At 37.2% G+C, this 17,805-nt stretch overlaps 1 protein-coding gene across 10 annotated transcripts in view; it reads right to left on the bottom strand.

Annotated features, from left to right (window-relative positions):
* Positions 1-17,805, bottom strand: part of TRPM3 (transient receptor potential cation channel subfamily M member 3) — a 492,887-nt gene that overhangs the window by 111,874 nt on the left and 363,208 nt on the right. For all 10 annotated transcript variants that reach the window (XM_049092014.1, XM_049092017.1, XM_049092021.1 and 7 more), the window contains one exon: positions 12,193-12,265. In XM_049092014.1, the coding sequence (XP_048947971.1) occupies positions 12,193-12,265 (73 nt within the window). The remainder of the gene's footprint in view (positions 1-12,192; positions 12,266-17,805) is intronic.

The following is a 17,805-nucleotide window of genomic DNA, read 5'->3' as shown; positions in this document are numbered from 1 at the left end:
AGGGGAGGGGTGGGGTAAATGTTAATAAAGTAGGAGCCATAAGGACTTTTTGGGTGGAAGAGAAAGGGCGCTGAGCTTGTTTATTCCCTGTCGGGGTTTAGGAACATTACTTATCCTCTCTAAGATTTAGCTGCTTCTTATTAAAAAATGAGGTCAATAATATCTCCATCAGGGGATTGCTTGGAAGGTGAAATAGAAAAGTAGATGGAAAAACTGCTTTGTTAAATTAAAGCACTCTGCAAATATTTTTAGTATCGTACATATTCCCAACAATAAATTGGCCAGGTTAATGATAATTTAATAAATTGATCCAGTTGTAATGCCATCGCAGACAGGCAGCTGCTCCAGATTGCAGTTTCTACTGTGGCCGATGCGACTGATTACGTGTCATTGAATTTTCATAAAAGGGATATTTCCTGTGTAGTAAAGCAGTCACCCTCAGAATTAAGTACTGACACTCCCTAAATTACCCAGGGCTGATGCGCAGGTCAGAATTGCTGATGGGCTTGGGGAGCGGTCCTCTGATAGAGCTTGGGGAATCAATCAAAGGCTACCTGCCCCTGAGGTTTTCTTTTTTGACACTCCCTCAAGTGAGCTGAAGCTCTAGGTGCCGAATTTAAACAAGAAGAGGTAGCTCTGTTACAGCTCAGCAGGAGGCGGAGTTTAGAGAGGAATGATCTCTTTGAATTGTAAGAATGTGATTGTTTTGCAGGGATGTAAATTAAGGAGACTGGTATGTAGCGCCTCGGTGCCTGGGCAGCCCAAGCCCTGGATGCTAGGTGTTTTCCATATAATCTATAACCACATTCAATTAGGAAAGTGCCTCTGCTCCACCAACCCCACTGGGCTGCCTGGTGTAACCATGACGAGGCACTTGCTGCAGCCTTCTGAGGAGTTCCTGCACCGTCTCTGGCCCCTCAGAGGTGAGCTAAGGCTCTGTGAGGGTCTGCAGTCCCTCCTCTCACCCTTGCTCCCTGCCTGGAATAAGAGCTGAACTCTTTTTGCCCTGGGTCCCTCCATTTCCTAGACACTGGATCTAGCGGTGGGCGGAGGTGGTGGTGATTGAACTTTGTTTTGTTGGTCTCTAATTTTTGGGTCTGGGTTTTCTGTATCAGGTCTCACTCACTTGGAAAAACTGTTAGTTTCATTTCAGACTTTGATGGGCCAACACTGCATAAAAACCTTACAAAGTCAGGTTGTCTATGTGATGACATTTGCCAAGAGTTGCTGCAGGAAATATCGCTACTGTTTCTTTGTATCCTAATAACATATGCAAGCAAAAAGGACAAATGAAATTATATGGCTTATGATTAATAACATGGTGGAGCACCGCGCTATTTCCTTCTTTTTTGCCAACCTAGCTAAATGGATGAGTCCTCTTTACTGTGTGCCCTTTCTGCAATAAAAGAAGCCAGTACTTCACAAAGTCTCCCATTAACATGTTAAAAAAAACAACTTTATAAAAGTGTCCCTGTATTATGTGCAATATGCAAAACCGGGAAACATTATCAACTTAAGACAGAGGCAATACAAGAAAAAAAAAAACCTCTACTGGGTGATCCTGCTTGCTTGTGATATGACAAAAATGAATTCATTTACATGGCTGAGTAAGTAAAATATTTGCATCTTCCATATTGTGATTTTTAGCAGGATTATATAGAAATGTATCCCCTGGAGTTCTGGCACATTTTCTGGAATTATTGCATTGATGATGTCCTATCTTCTGTTGTCTCTTCCATTGTCCTTTACTCATTCTGTGCCTTTCGTTGAGAGCCAGGTAATCCATTGTGCACCTCATTTTTACTGAGATTATACATGCACAGATTTTAGAGTCATCTATTCCTACAAGATTTATCATAAAATCACAAATCTCATCATCCAATGTCTCTTTACCCAGAGGCAACCACTTCTTCTTGTAGCTGATTATTTTGGTCCTCCATGGTGGCTAGTCTTTAAAGGTAGCTTCTAAGGGACGATCTCCCAGCGTTCACACTTTATCTGGCCTGGTCTTGTGACTTGCGTTAGCCCATGGAATGCAGCAGAAGCCACACTATGCTGATTCCAGGCTTGAGTCTTAGGAAAAAGGTCTGATAGCTCCTGCTTTGGCCTCCTATGGCTGGTGCAGAACTGTCTCCCTGTGTCATCATCCAGGGAGAGCCAACACTTCTCTCTGTGATAGAGCTCCCACTTTCCGTGTTCCGTGTTTTCTGTTTCTGTTGTTGTTTGTTTTGGGGGGTGCTTATCTTTCAATAATTTCCAAAGAAATAGTTCATGGGTAGTAAATGTTTGGATAACTCATGTCTGACAATGTTCTAGGCTACACTTGCAAGTGGCTGGTAGATTAGGCATAGAATTCTAGATTGCAAATAAATATTCTTCAGAATTTTTAAGGCATTGCACTACAGCTTTCTACATTGTTGTTTAGAAATCTAAAGCATTTTGGCTACTTTGCATGAGAACTGTTTTTCTCCTTGGAAGCTCATAGGAGAATTTTATGTATGTAATATTTATGATACCATATAATATTTTGCGATATAATTTATAAACTATGTAAATACTATCATATTAAAATATATTAAATATAATTTATACATCTATTTATAATATATATCATATAAAATATATATGGCTTAATATATAATATATAGCTTAACGTATTATATTAATACATAATATAATATATTCAATATTTTAATTATTATATATAATATAATACACTAATATAATGTATATATTTGGTTTCCCATGTTCTATAATATTATGATACAACTTGACAGGGGTTTATTTTCACCCACTGTGTCGGGCACTCAGTGGGAGTTTGTAATCTAGAAGTGTGTGTTGTAGAGTTCTGGGACATTTTCTGGAATTATTGCATTGATGATTATATATCCATATACATTTTCATATAGACATTCATATATATCCATAGATATTCATATATATCCATATATATTCACATAAATTCATATATTCAGATATATTCACATGTATTCATATATATTCACATATATTCATACATATTCACATATATTCATATATGTGTATATATATACACACACACACACATATATATAATGTCTACCATATGTCAAGCATTTTTTTGGGTGTTAGGATGCAAAGGCAAAGAAGACATTTTCTTCCAGAAACTTCTTACGGAAGATGAGTTTGTAATCGAGAATGATAACACTTCCTAGTTTACCTGGACATTCTAATAAACCAGTTTACCTGGTTTATTCTAGTTTTTCTGGCATAATTGTCCCAATACTTCTTACTTTCATCACTAAGAAAGTCTCAGTTTAGGGATAAATTATCTAGTAACCACTTTACAGAGTTGTTGCAAAGATTAGATGATGAAATTTATGTGAATATGCTTTGTGAATTGTAAAACATACACATAACAGGATGAAAAAATTAGCATTCTTTTATCACATTCTCCAACTGAGACAAACAAAAATGTCTAAAGTTGCTACCTACCTTGCTGTCTGCATTATTGCTCTAAGATCTACTTGGATTTGTAAGAAAATAAACTCGCCAGAAAATTAATTTCATTTTAAGGCAGCTTAGCATGTTCTCAACCATTTTCAAGAGGAAACTAATTTTTATGGATCTATTTTAGATCTTTACACGTATGCTTGAGGTTTATATATTGGTTGCTTGTTGTTTTCAGGTGATTCAAATTTAACATTTTTTATGCTCTGTTGGGTTTTGGACATGGGGGCGTGCCAGTTCCCTAGCAATTTTTAGGGTCTATGTGAGAAGGGAAAAGGTATAAAAATACTAGTTGTTAAATGTTTACCATAAAGAAGGCAGAGTGCCTGTCCTCAACGAGCTTCCAATGTCACCATCTCAAGTGTCCCTTATATCCTCCCACATGACAGAGCTCTGGTTTTCTTTCACACAGGGAAGGGAACTGAGGCACATATATAGAGGTTAAGTAACCTCCTTAATGAATACCACAGCCAAGAAAGAAGTAGAATCTAAATATATACCTAATCTGATTTTAAAGCCGGTTGATCATTTCTTCATGACTTTAACAATAGTTTTTGAGGGGCAACTGGATGGCTCAGTGGTCGAGCATCTGCTCAGGTCGAGTATCTTCTCCCTCTGCCTATGTCTCTGCCTCTCTCTCTATAACTCTCATGAATAAATAAATAAAATCTTAAAAAAATGATGATTGTTTTTGAATACTGATGACGTGGTAGGCACTGTGTTTGTGTGCAGATGGCAGTGAGTAAAACAGAGGTGGTCTTTGTCCTCATTTCTAGCTTAGCATCATCATCATCAGTCAGTCCATCATTTATTAAATAGATTTTTTTTCCAGATACTGGGTTAAATGCTTTACTCGGATTATTGGCTACAATGGTTACAAAGGCTATGAGAGAGATATTATAATCGTCTGGGCTTTACAGGTTATGAAACTGAGCCTCAATGAGAGGAAGCTGTTTGATCAACAAGGAGTAGTGATGCTTTGCATATGGGTGTTGCTGTCACTATTATTGGGACCTTTGCTGGGTAGTCCCGCTGTGGCAAGTAGCACTCTGAGGGGCTGGCATGGCAGGGAGGATGGCGTGGAACGTGCCCAATGGGGAAAGCCTGGGGCGACTTGGCCTTTATGGAATCATTTTTTCTAAGGAATAGACAGACTTTGGTCTTGGGAAAAAAGTGCTAAAAATGTCATTTCCCTTAACATTTTTTTTTTTTGCAGAAATACTCCAGCACAGACCATTAAAATTGAAAAAGTGAATGGTGATTATAACAATACATCATTGTATAGTAAAAATATTAATAAGTTACATATTTAGGTCTACCTAAAGTGAACTTTATTGAGTATGACTTGGGTGAATGGCTGGACTCTGATTAGTATTCATTTGACCTAGTTTCTATTTTTGGTCTATGGGATGAAGAATTTATTCCTGGTATATAGATTTTGAGGCATTTGCATTTGAGGCAAATCTGACACTCTTTGGGTCTCAACTTCAGAGAAGTATATATATATTTTTAGTTGCTATTGGTCTTACCAGCACTCTTTTCTACTTCCAGGCTACATAATATTTTTTTGGGGGGGGTTGGGGGGGACCCCATAACTCTGTAACCTGGGTGGAAACTGGAAAGGTAAGACCATTTTCCATTTCATGGTCAGAGGGATTGTCCCACTCCCATGGCCACAGTGATGAATTCAGGGGCAGGCACTGATCTAAGGGAAGCACATGCAAGTCCTCCCTGGTTTCCTTTTGCTGTAAGTCCCAGGAATTTAATGGGGATTCACTCAGTTGGTTGGTATGAGCCTAGCACTGCCGATGGCCATGCTGTGTGACAGGTATACAGACTAATATCCGAGAGATGGAGGACAGACTCTAATGACATCATCTGAGCCCCAGATCCTACTTTGCCCGAACTCAGTTTACCCTTCACTTTCTTCATCATGTAAACCCACATGTCCATCTTATTTATTTTTGCTTGAGCTAATTTGAATTGTGTATCTTTTACTTGTAACCAGAAAATTTCCTGGTTGACACTCTCTTCCACTGGTGATCTAATCTTTAAAAATGAAACAAGTGTCAGATCACACTGATTTTAGCCAGAGAAACTGTGGGCATGTGTGCAGCTAAGGTCATCTGACAGCTAAGTGCCCTAATAAGAGCCCTGAAAGTTTAAAGGAAGCAGATGTCCTGATTTACCGAAACAACAAAAAAATGGGAGGAACTAGGTAATTTTTTTCTGAAATGATTGTGTAAGTCCACAGGGAAATTGGATTTTGTACAAATTGTTCCCTATGAGTCCTGCATTCAAATATTGCTACTTAGGTTTTGGGGAGCCCCTGACAGGACTCTAACTGTTCCTGGTCAATCTGCTCTGTGACAAAAGGGGTAAAATGAGCCATCAGGAAACAGGTGCACATGGGGAAGCCTGATTTACAAATCAAAGGACAGAAGGTAGACCAAAAGTGGCCTCACGCAGAGAAGGATTTAACACTTGTGTAAAGAATCTTCATTGTAAAAATTACCTAGTGAGTTTTGTCTCTGAGATATTTTTCACTATTCTCCCAGTTTACCCCAATGCCCTTATAAGCTTAAAATAAAGTGACCATGCCACACATTTTGACCCTGTCAATCTTATTTTTAGATGAAATTTCATCTACTTCCATTTGTATAATATTTAATAACTGATAACTTTGCATCTCATATAAATGATAAAAGTGTCAACATGAATGTCTCTCTCTCTTTTTTTTTTCTTGGCTGTATTATGGCTATTCGAACAATTCCAGGTTAAAAAAATTATTAAAAGGAAAGCAATTATGCATGTGTTTTGTTAAGCTGCCTACACATGGGAAAGAGGGATGGGAAAGATTGAACATATAATCAGAAATAATTTTTTATCTTTAAAGCAAGGCCATAATTAATTCCCATTAAATCTATTCATGAATCATCTGAGATCAAGCAAGGTAGCTTCTCAGTAAACATTCCCGGATGCTAGTTGCTTTTGAGGTCTACCTGGTGCATAGAATTATCGGACATACACTACTTCAGAATAATGCCACAATTTTGTTTTACTAGGGATTAATTAAGTCACTTAAAAACTAAGACGAGTTATTTAGCAAGACTAATTGCCTATTGATGTCGGTCCTAGTTTGTGATAATAATAGCATTTTCTAGTTAATATGTCTAAGGGTCATACATTCAGAAGTAGTTTCAAAACATTCAGATATACTGAGTTTTCCTCTTTAAAATTTTATCCACTTTTATTTCAAGTTTAGTTGTTGGGAAAGATATAATTTTAAAGGAAAAAGATTCAGAGCACAGTGATTTTCATTGTTTTGTATGATCTAATCAACAGCATTCTTGAGAATGTTCTAAAGTTAGAACATACTGGCTCTTCTTTTGGCATTTGAACTTTTATTTCAAACTCCTTGCCTCATAGTTTCAGGAAAATTACAAATGTCTCTTTTAAAAAGAAGTTGTTGTCCTCCACTTATAAGTATCTGTGATTAATTAATTAATTAATTAATTATAGATAGCATTAATTTTGTCTGAAGAACCGAAACATAACAAAAAAATGGGAGGAACTAGGTAATTTTTTTCTGAAATGATTGTGTAAGTCCACAGGGAAATTGGATTTCGTACAAATTGTTTCCGTATGAGTCCTGCATTCAAATATTGCTACTTAGATTCCCCAGTGATATTTCTAATCATTTCTTATAGTGATCAGCTATTGTCCACACCTATCTGATTTATATAGACCCTTTATATTAAATATTGCCTACACATAGTACAGTATTTTGATTACATATCTACATGACTTTTACAGCTAATTCTATAAGATGCTTCTCCTTTTTTGTCATTTTGACATGACATGAAAGGTTTTCTTGGCAACAGTACGTCTCCTGCTCAGATTCAAAACATATGATAGCTCAGTTCTCCTATTTTCCCTTAAAATCTTTTAAAAAATCCATGAAAATCCTAGTTTATTCAGATTTTCTCAGTTTTAAACACAATATTCTTTCTTTTATTCTGACTGAGGATTCCATCCAGGATGCCCCTTACATGTAGTCATTATGCCTCCTTAGTCTCCTCCAGGTTGTGACAATTTCTCAAACTACTCTTGGTTTTGATGACCTTTGCAGTTTTGAAGAGGAGCATAGAGTTTTGAGATATCTTTGAGATTTAAAAATAATGCTTTTCAGAAGAAAGGAATAAGCAATAAAGGTCTTTTCCCATGCTACAGAACTTCTTTACCAGTGAAGAATGAACCCAAAGGAAAAGAATTTCCTTGTACCCCAATGTTCATAGCAGCAATGTCCACAATAGCCAAACTGTGGAAGGAGCCACAATGTCCTTCGACAGATGAATGGATACTGAAGATGTAGTCTATATATACCATGGAATATTAGCCATTAGAAAGGACAAATACCCACCATTTGCTTTGATGTGGATGGAACTGGAGGGTATTATGCTGAGGGAAGTAAGTCAATCATACATAGAAGGACAAACATTATATGGTTTCATATATGAATGAAATGAATGGAGAATATAAGAAATAGTAAAAGGGATTATAAGGGAAAGGAGGGGAACTGAATAGGAAAAATTAGAGAGGGAGACAATCCGTGAGAGACTCCTAACTCTGGGAAATAAACAGAGTTGTGGAAGGGGAGGTGGGCGGGGGTTTGGGGTAACTGGATAACGGGCAATGAAGAGGGGACTTGATGGGATGAGCACTGGGTGTTATACTATACGTTGGCAAATCAAACTTAAATAAAAACAAATTTTAAAAAAGGAAAAGAATTTCTTGATCGCCCATATTATACTTTAGTGCATGCACAGAACTGAAAGGGTACATCCACATGATTTGACTTCTGAGGTGTACAAGAAAAGATTTTTTAAAATTGAAAGTAATTATATCCACAGAGAGGGTCAAGGGACCCTGCTATGAGCAGATGTTTTCTGGCTTTATGGAGCCCAGAGCAAGAGGGGCCAGAGCAAGAGGCATGACCAACTTGGCCATGAGAGCAGGCTGGTAAACACTGAATAGTTTATGAAGGTGAGTTTGGGGTTGTTTCCAGGGAAGCCTCTGGATTTAGGCAGGGCCAGGCTGAGCAGGAGGCAGACAGGGGCCAGACCAGGCAACTCCCCTAGATTTTTGAGTACTTCCCCATAGAATCACTCAAGGTGTCTGAAGTCCAGATGTATTCATGGCATCAGGCCTCCTCTGAGTAGGGATGCCTGATTTAGCAAATAAAAATACAAGACTCCCAGTTAAGGTTGAATTTCAGATAAATAATAAACAGCTTTTTTAGTATGAGTATATCCCAGGCAATATTCGGGACATGCTTATTCTAAAAATTTCTTTGTTGTTTTCTGAATGGTCAACATCCTGCATGTTCCTTGGCTTCCCCTGACTATGCGTGGCAGCAGGAGAGGAGAGCTGAAAAGCAGAAGGGTGTAGGGTATACAGTTTGTAGCCTCAGACCACTACTCTTGGAGAGCAGTTACCTTAATGTGAAAGACACATGTCATATCACTTATTCTCAAAAGCTACCCCAGGTCAGCATTCAAAGAAAGCGTGAACCTCTAAGACCTCTGGAATAACATCCTTTTTGTCTCCTCCTTTCTTCATTTTTGAACAGATACCCCCCAGATCTGTATCTTATAAAGAGTATCCTTTATATGTACGGATACTGAAATATATATATACAGATACTGAAGAAACTCAAACCCAGTGGGATGGGAAACAAGTTGTCAGCAAAGTTAGACTTTCCTCATGGTCACCTGTTTCCTAACAGTCCCTCCCCCTTTTTTTCTTCTGGATTTATGGACCAGTGTTTAGTTTCCTGGCATTCTCCCCCACCTCCTTTCTAATTTCTAGTTTTCTCAGATGATGGAGGAAATAAAAACTTGACAATAAAAAAATTCCTCATGCATAGCATAATTGAAAACTAAGTATAATTGTAAAAATTAAGTGTTAAACCATGTTACATGCCCAGGCATAATTTAAAAAGTACATACAAATAATTTAACAAACTATAGAATTTGAAACTGATGTAAGTATGCTCTTGGCCTCCAAGAAAGTTGGCAAAAGGATTATGCTTGACATCCTTCACAAATCAACTGGGTCAAAATCAGAGAGCATTTAAAAGCCTTTGCAAAATAGAGTTGACACATCATAATCTTTTAACGGCATAAATTCCCATTAGCATCAACTGTTGCATAAATAATATTCATTATAGTGATTAGAAATGTTAATTTCTTAGAGCAATCATAATTTCCTTTAATCTATTACGGCAGTGTTTTTTAAACTGCAGGTTATGACCCATTAGTGGGTCATGAAATCAATTTAGTGGGATATAATCAGCATTAAAGAGAATAGAATAGAATAGAATAGGAAATATCCAATTTCATTGCATACAGCCAATGTAAATATTACTTCATGTACTTTAACTTCAGCTTTCTAAAAACATATGTATAACTACTTGGTTACAATATAAAAGGTATTTCATATGGTCTGTCATGCACAGTCAGGAAACAACTATCCTATATTGTAACAAATAAATTCTAAAGGCGAAACACAAATTAAAGCACAAATTGGTGAAAGCAGAAAAAAATATTTTCAGTAGAAGATATTTTGTGATGGCTTGTGTGTTTTTAACTGGTAATGGGGCTGCTTCTCTGTTTGCTGAGTTCTGGTTAAGACGAGAAATGTGGCATTCTACTTCTTATCATCAACGCAATAGGGATGCCTTGGTGGTTTACATAAGATGAGGGCTATGGGGCTAGCCTGTCTCTACTGCTTACTGGCCAGCTTATCTTGGGCATGTAATTAATTGTTCTGTGTCTTGATTTCCTTATGTATAAGACACAATTAACTGGTTATCGAACTTGTAAAGATTAAACAAATTTATACATAGAATGTATCTAACAGTGTCTGGCACTTAACAAGTCTTCAATAAATGTTAGTGGCTTTATTACTTTTTCTTATTTTTGTGAAGGAAGAGCAAATACCAGAGAATTTCCTGCCTCAAGCTTTTTATTTGATCTCTGACAAATGGAGAATGGTGGCCAGAGTATGCTTTGTGGTTCGGCTCATGCATGGTTCCATGCATGAATTCTTCTACATGTCTTTGTCAGTTCATTGGAATGAAATGCTTTGGAGCAAAGTTTCTCAACCTGGGACACATGATACACTTCACAGGATTGTGAATTTCTGAAATGTGATTGGGATTTTGAACTGAATGTGCAAATATACTTTTGGGGAATACATGGAGGGGATCAATGACTTCTAGTGCCAAGGGGGCCACATGTGGTGTGGTGAAGAGTTAGGCCTAGATCTAAGTTCAGGCTGATTAATTAGCATGGTAACTCTGAGCAAGTTACTTAAATCTTGTAGCTCCACTTACCTGTCTGTAGAATGGGGATTAAAGATAGCTGCTGCACAACACAGTCGTTATAATAATTAATGTTTATAGTATTTGTAAAAAACTTAGCACTAAGGCACAATGGCTGCCACTTGATGGGTATTTAAGAAAGTATTAATAGTGGAAAAAAGGTAGGTAGACTGGAAATTAGAACACAATGGTTGCTATTCTGAATTTCAATTTTGGAATGTTAAGTCTATCACTGAATCATTAATAATCATCCATTCAGTAATCCATTCCTTCACGTATTCAACACTAATTGACTGAATGCTGCCCTATTGTGAAGAATTAGGTGAGATGCTGATCCATTGGTGGATAAGACACATTCTCTATCCTTACAGAGATTATAATCCATGAAGGCTTCCTAACAGGTAGTCACCAACCTTGTGATAAATGGGGCAGGAGGCAAAGTATGGTGCTTGGGGAGAATGAGGGTAACACCTTGAACTCAGAGCCACATTCAACAGGATTGGTGGTTTTGTTTCATCTTATAGTTCTGGTTTTCAGTTCAGGCCTGAATAGAGATAACTTCCTTTTGTTTATTTTACTGCTGAATGTTATTGGTCAAATGTATAGACCTACTAAGGGACATAAGGGCAGAATTTGATCTGTGGAGACTGGAGGAAACTGCTCTTCTCTTGATATGGCTCCAAGGATGAGAACATGTAGTGAGACATGTATGTATCCTCTTGATAGAAAGGAGACTAAAGAATAGGACAAATATCCATCTTCTAAAGGAAAATCATAAAATCCAGGGCATTTCTATTTTTCACTGGACTTCAAGGAAACTTAGAGCTAAAGTTAATGTTCCATTACAACAAGTATAGTAGCCTGTTTTATTTTTTGTTTATTCTTTCTTCTTTCCTCTCAATGGTTTTGATTTTCCATTTTAATTAAGCAACACATTTTTAATGTGTTATAATATCTTTATATCTATCATCTATGCCATATTAAATGGTTTTTTAAAGTAGACAGGATAATAATTATTAAGTAACTTCAGTAACTTAGTATTTTACATATGACATTAACTTTTTCCTTTGTATATTTTTATGACTCAGTAGACATGATTGAATTGTAATATATTTAAACTTTAAGAAGTCTAGTCACACTTTGACAGCTCGATCATAGAAGAATTTCATAGCAGGAACAATGTCATCCAGAAGTCCTTATGTTATCAATAATTGGATATCATGGTATCATTTAAGATTATACCCACCAATTAAGAGATAAAGTTGCTAAATTATTTAAATTATTTTTGCACTCTCTGGACACACAAACTCTTTTACCTTTGAGCAAAGCTGTCAGGATAGCTAAATCAATGTCCTGGTGTCCTTCTGATCCCATCCGAAATACCGTAATCTGTAATTTGAGACAAGGTGACCATTAGCAATGCATGTTTTTCCCCCAAGAGAAACTCAATCAATGAGACCATATCTGAACACAGACTATCTTAATATCTACAAGGTAGATTCTTGACCACAGGGTAAGCAGACAGCAGGAATTCAACTCGAGTGTTCTGCAATTCATTTGGAGGAAGCTGACTCTGTAGCCTCCCAACAGAGATCACCTCACATAATTGCATTGATTATTCTTACAATGGAGAGAAACCAGAGACCAAGGAAAACATCCTCTTCTATCATTTCAGTTTTAGAATTCAAACTTGCTGGATTTACAAAAATGTGTTAGCTGTGATGTAAACTGTGAATTGGGAAATTGTCTAAAAGCAGCTAGTTTAGTATGCCGTTCAGAAAATGGTCCTACGTGTGTATGTACATGTGTGTACGCATATGCATGTGTACAACATAGCCATCACCACGCTTACTCCTCAGCAATAGTTATGAAGGGTTTCAGCATTGCAATGGCTCTAGATCCTTCCATCCTCTCAATAACCTTGAACCCCCTTTAGAATAATTTAGCAATTATTTCCAGATTGTAAGAAGGGGAAAGCAGAAATACAACAACATCTTTCCTTTTGGTAATCCAGGGGAGAAGAGTATTCTCCAGGGATAAATAAGGAAGGAGAATAAAAATGGAGCAATGAAGGATTAATACATGTTGAATTAATACAAATCCCAAAATAATGCTGAACCATGACCAAGGGTTTCTCCGAAGTCAGAAGGAAGCTACTTAAGGAAGCCAAAAGTTTCTTTGAATATCTACACCAAATTGCTATTTTATTCAGCTACTTTAGATTTTAGATTTCTCTATCTGTATAATGGAAAAATAATACTGCTTGCCTGTTTCCAGCTACATAGGAAGTAAACTTTATAGCATTCGTTAATATATAATTCTAAGTTTTGCCACAATGAGGGAGAGAATAGACATGGAGATCAACACCTGAGCTGAGATCAAGAGTCAGGTGCCTAACCAACTGAGCCACTCAGGTCCCCTTGCAAATTTCTAATTTCTTTTTTTCTTTTCTTTTCTTTTCTTTTCTTTTCTTTTCTTTTCTTTTCTTTTCTTTCTTTTTTCTTTTCTTTTCTTTTTTTTCTTTTCTTTTCTCTTCCTTTCTTTCTTTCTTTCTTTCTTTCTTTCTTTCTTTCTTTCTTTCTTTCTTTCTTTCTTCTTTCTTTTTCAACTCTAATTTCTATACCTGCTTTTAATATTCCAGAAATTACTCAAAATTTCTTGTCTCCCAGCATGGTATCCTTTTTTATCTTCTTCCCTGCTAAGCACTGATAGGGGTTGTTTCAAAGAAATATATTTTTTTTTGTTATTTTTGCCCTTTTTTTTGTCATTTGAGGTGCAAGAAGAGAGATAGGCACATACACTCATTCTATCAAATCTTATCAATGTAACTTTAATAGACAAAAATTTTAATTACACAGAAGGAGAAGTTATTTAGTTATTTTATTGGTGATTTAGTAATTAAAGCCTGATTTTCCTTTATGATAGAATTGGTATTTTCAACATATACCCAAAAAGTGACTCTTGGATTTTTTGACATGGTTGGTTATTTTGTCAAAGCTCTATGAAATATAGGGAGATTAAAGTGTTCTTCAAGATTTGAAAGAACAAACATCAAACATTTTGTTAAAAAACTCACAACTTCTCCCCAAATTCAGTTTGACATTTTCTATCTTCAGCTCACTTGCAGACAAATTGCCTTAGCACAGATGCAATTCTGATTCTCAGATCGAAGAGGAGTTAAGTCTTTCCAAATGACAAGTATTCTCCGCCCCTTGAACTTGTCCACTAACCAGCACCTCTGCTTATGTTCGCTCTCTCATTTTGCACCCCATTAAAAGTACAGAGTCAAAAAAAAAGTATAGAGTCAGGGCATCCTATCTGTTGCCTACACTGCGACAAAAAAAGGGAGTTGTGGAACACAGATTCACTGAGTATCTCTGTGCCAGGCACCAGAGAGGTGCTGGGGATGGAGCAGTAAACAAAGTGGACAGACAATTCCTGCCTTCATGGAGGCCACCTACTTCTAGTGCATTCTACGCAAGGAGAGACAGAGGGAAGTGCGTAAATATATGGTATGTCCAGGTGCATCTCTGGGCACCTCTTCCTTCTTGGTTCTATCACAGCCGTTGTTCAGCCTGCAGACTCAGAGCTATTTAGGAGTTTCTTCACTGATCTTCCCCATTCTAGTCTTTCTATTCTATTCCCCATGCTGCTTTCCAGGCAATGTTCTTGATTATAACACCCTCCTTACTAAAATTTTTTAGTGGCTTTCATTGCTAAATTTTTTTTTTAAGAAATGTTTTTAAAAATTTATTTATTTATTTGAGAGAGGGAGAGAACAAGCATGAGTTGGGGGAGGGCCAGAGGGAGAAAGGAGAGGGAGAAGCAGACTCCCCAATGAGCAGGGAGCCCCATGCAGGGCTCAATCCCAGGACCCTGAGATTATGACCTGAGTCAAAGGCAGATGCTTAACTGACTGAGGCACTCAGGTGCCCCCATTGCTAAAAATTCTTAGCAGGGTATTCAAGGAACGCCAGTATCACACTCTCATCTATTTCTTTAGTTTTATCTCTTTCTGATACATGGTCACTGCTACACCCTTGCTGCTCTTCCCACTACCTCAGCCACAAACCCACATTCCTGATGCTCCAATCGTGCTGAGAAACTTGCTCCTTTAAGTGCCCCTGAAATTGTTTCCATCCTCTTAGCCTTTGTTTATTCGTTTCGGTTCCTTTTTTTTTTTTTTTTTTTTTTGTAGTGCCCTTTTCTCTGCTTGCAGAACAAACCACAAGCCTTTCATTTGACATGTGCCATTGAGGAAGCCCTCTCGTTCATCTCGTGTGCTCTGTGAGGCTATCCAGCATTCTGCTTTAACCCTCACTTCTTTTTTTTTGTACATGTCTCTTTGTATAAAAGCGAGGTCCATTACAGGCAGGATCACGAGCTAGTCCTTGCTCAGTATTGTTTGCTGAGAGGCTGAATCATTACCAAATCGCTGTGTTAAGGAAACTGGTTTGGAGAAACCAAAAATGCAAAAGTAGTACATTTCACCTGGGATGGTAACATAGCTAAAGCGAATGGTCATATTAGGCGATATGCCAAGAACGTATTTCACGTGTCAACCATCAATTTTAATTAAGAGTCTTCTGGGCACTGTATTACTTGCTAAGCACTTAGTCAAATATTATGAGATCAAAACTGGGCTGCCTGAGTTTTAGAAATTATTTGAGGCTTAGTATAAGTGCGATGTTTTTGAGATACAGTAGCATCGATTAGCCCAGAAATATGTTTCACCAGAGTGTCTGAAACTTTGGTGCCATGTAGATTAAACCAGATTATAGAAAAGGACTCAAGGCAGGAATAATATTATAGAAAAATGACAAAATCCCAGAGGTGTAAGAAATGATTTGGGAGCAGTAATTTTGTATTTGAAGATGATTTGATTCGTCTTCTGGGCAACCAACCGGTATATTCACCACTTAAATAATAAAATAGAGTATATATGGCTGAATTTATCATGAGACTTTCCACTTCTAAAACCCAGCAGGTCCTGTTGTTGAACAAGATGAAGGTACAGAAAAACATATTGGAAAAATTAAACTGACTCCTTTTCAAGATGTCTATTAATTAGCTTAACTTGTGATTTATATTTCTGTCCCAGCGAGCAATGAATCTGTGAAAATCGACATGGAGATTGAGGCAGGCTTTTGAAAATGAAAATAACCATGGTATTAAGCTGAAAAATATCTGTAAGTTGCAAGGACACTTTGGCTCTATCTATCAAAAACAGAAAAGAACATTCCACAATCATTTCATGCTGTGTTAGCTATGCAAGAGATGATACCTGGGTTTGACAAGTGGTTTGGAACATGTCAGAGAATTTTAGAGAAACACCACAGCTACAAATAGATCACCAGTAAAATTCTTGTGATTTTGTAGGAATTTAGAAAAAGCCCATCTATAATAGTGTTGACCAATAGCTTTGAGGACATTAACATGCTACATCTGAAACATCTTTAAAATGTTTCCTATTTACTCATTCAATTTCTTAATAAAATCTGGAGATGTGTTTCCTGGGGACAGGAGCAGGGAGAGAGGGAGAGGATTAGATCCAGAAGTCATTCAGTCATCACAATGCAGTGACTTTTAAAAATCATCAGCAAAGGGGCGCCTAGATGGCTCAGTCAGTTGAGCACTTGATTTCTGGCTCTTGATTTTGGTTCAGGTCATGATCTCAGGCCTGTGAGATGGAGCCCTGGGTGGGGCTTCACACTCAGTGGGGAGGCTGCTTGAGATTCTCTCCTCTGCCCCTCCCCCTGCTCATGTGCACTCTCTCTCAAATAAATAAATAAATCTTTTTAAAAAATCACCAGTTAGGCGGAATATTTCCCTGATGAAATATTAATATTCTAAATAATTTGAAACAATTGTGTGATTAATAGGAAATGCAAAAATCCACGTTCATCAAGATGCAGAATGATATAAGACCCCTAACAAGGATCTAAGCAGGAATTGTGGTGGGTAATAAAAGGCCTTTGAGCAGATGCTGGCTTCAGTTTTCACTCTGGTACAACTAAATGTCACTTGGCATGGGGAAGAGAATAATGCAACCTGATGAATAGAATCCTATGCACCTAAAACATATTCTTACTTTATTTTCAGCATCTGCAAAAATGCACTCCCTTTGGTTAACAAAATTCTTTTTTTTTCTTTTTTGTTAAGATTTATTTATTTGAGAGAGAGAGCAGGGGGAGGGGCAGAGGGAGAGAATCTTCAAGCAGACTCCCTGCTGATCACAGAGCCAGACTCCATCTCACTCCATTTCGTCTCCCCCTGAGACCATGACCTGAGCCAAAGTTAAGAATTGGACACTTAACCAACTGAGCCACCCAGAACCCCCTGGTTGACAAAATTCTTAAAGGTAACATTGTGCCAAAAGTACTGGATTGGAATTGGACACGCTGATTTGTATGGAGGGAGGAGGAAATTCAAACATCTGGAAATGAACAAACCAAAGATCAGCAGAAAATGATATTCAAAATTTTTGTGAGAAAATTAATACCAAATAAGTGCAATTATTTGTTATGGAGTTCCATGTAAACTATATATTGACTCCCCACATAATAATTGTGAATAAGATTCACAGTCTCATATTGAAGTGGCTAAATGGTAATATTATGGAGATAGAAACTGGATGAAATTACTATAAGTCTAGTATGCCCTACTTTAAAAAGACTCAGATGTATGAATTTACACATTAGATAAAATATGTGATTATTTGACTATTGAAAGATATTTTATTATATATTGGCTTTGCCAGTGTATCAATTGACTGCTTCGATATGCCAGTTTATTTTAAAGGTGTATTCTCTCCACTTTTGGGACACAATTCAGCTTAGGTTGCTTTTAGCAGATTAAAGCACACCCACATTATCATAACGGAATGTTCTCTTAAGGGACCTTCATGCATGCACGATTGAGCAATTACC

The sequence above is a fragment of the Canis lupus genome, chromosome 1 (genome assembly GCF_003254725.2).
Source record: "Canis lupus dingo isolate Sandy chromosome 1, ASM325472v2, whole genome shotgun sequence".
Lineage (NCBI taxonomy): Eukaryota > Metazoa > Chordata > Mammalia > Carnivora > Canidae > Canis > Canis lupus.
The sequence above is the reverse complement of the archived record's forward strand: the minus strand, read 5'-3'. Positions and strand labels throughout refer to the sequence as shown.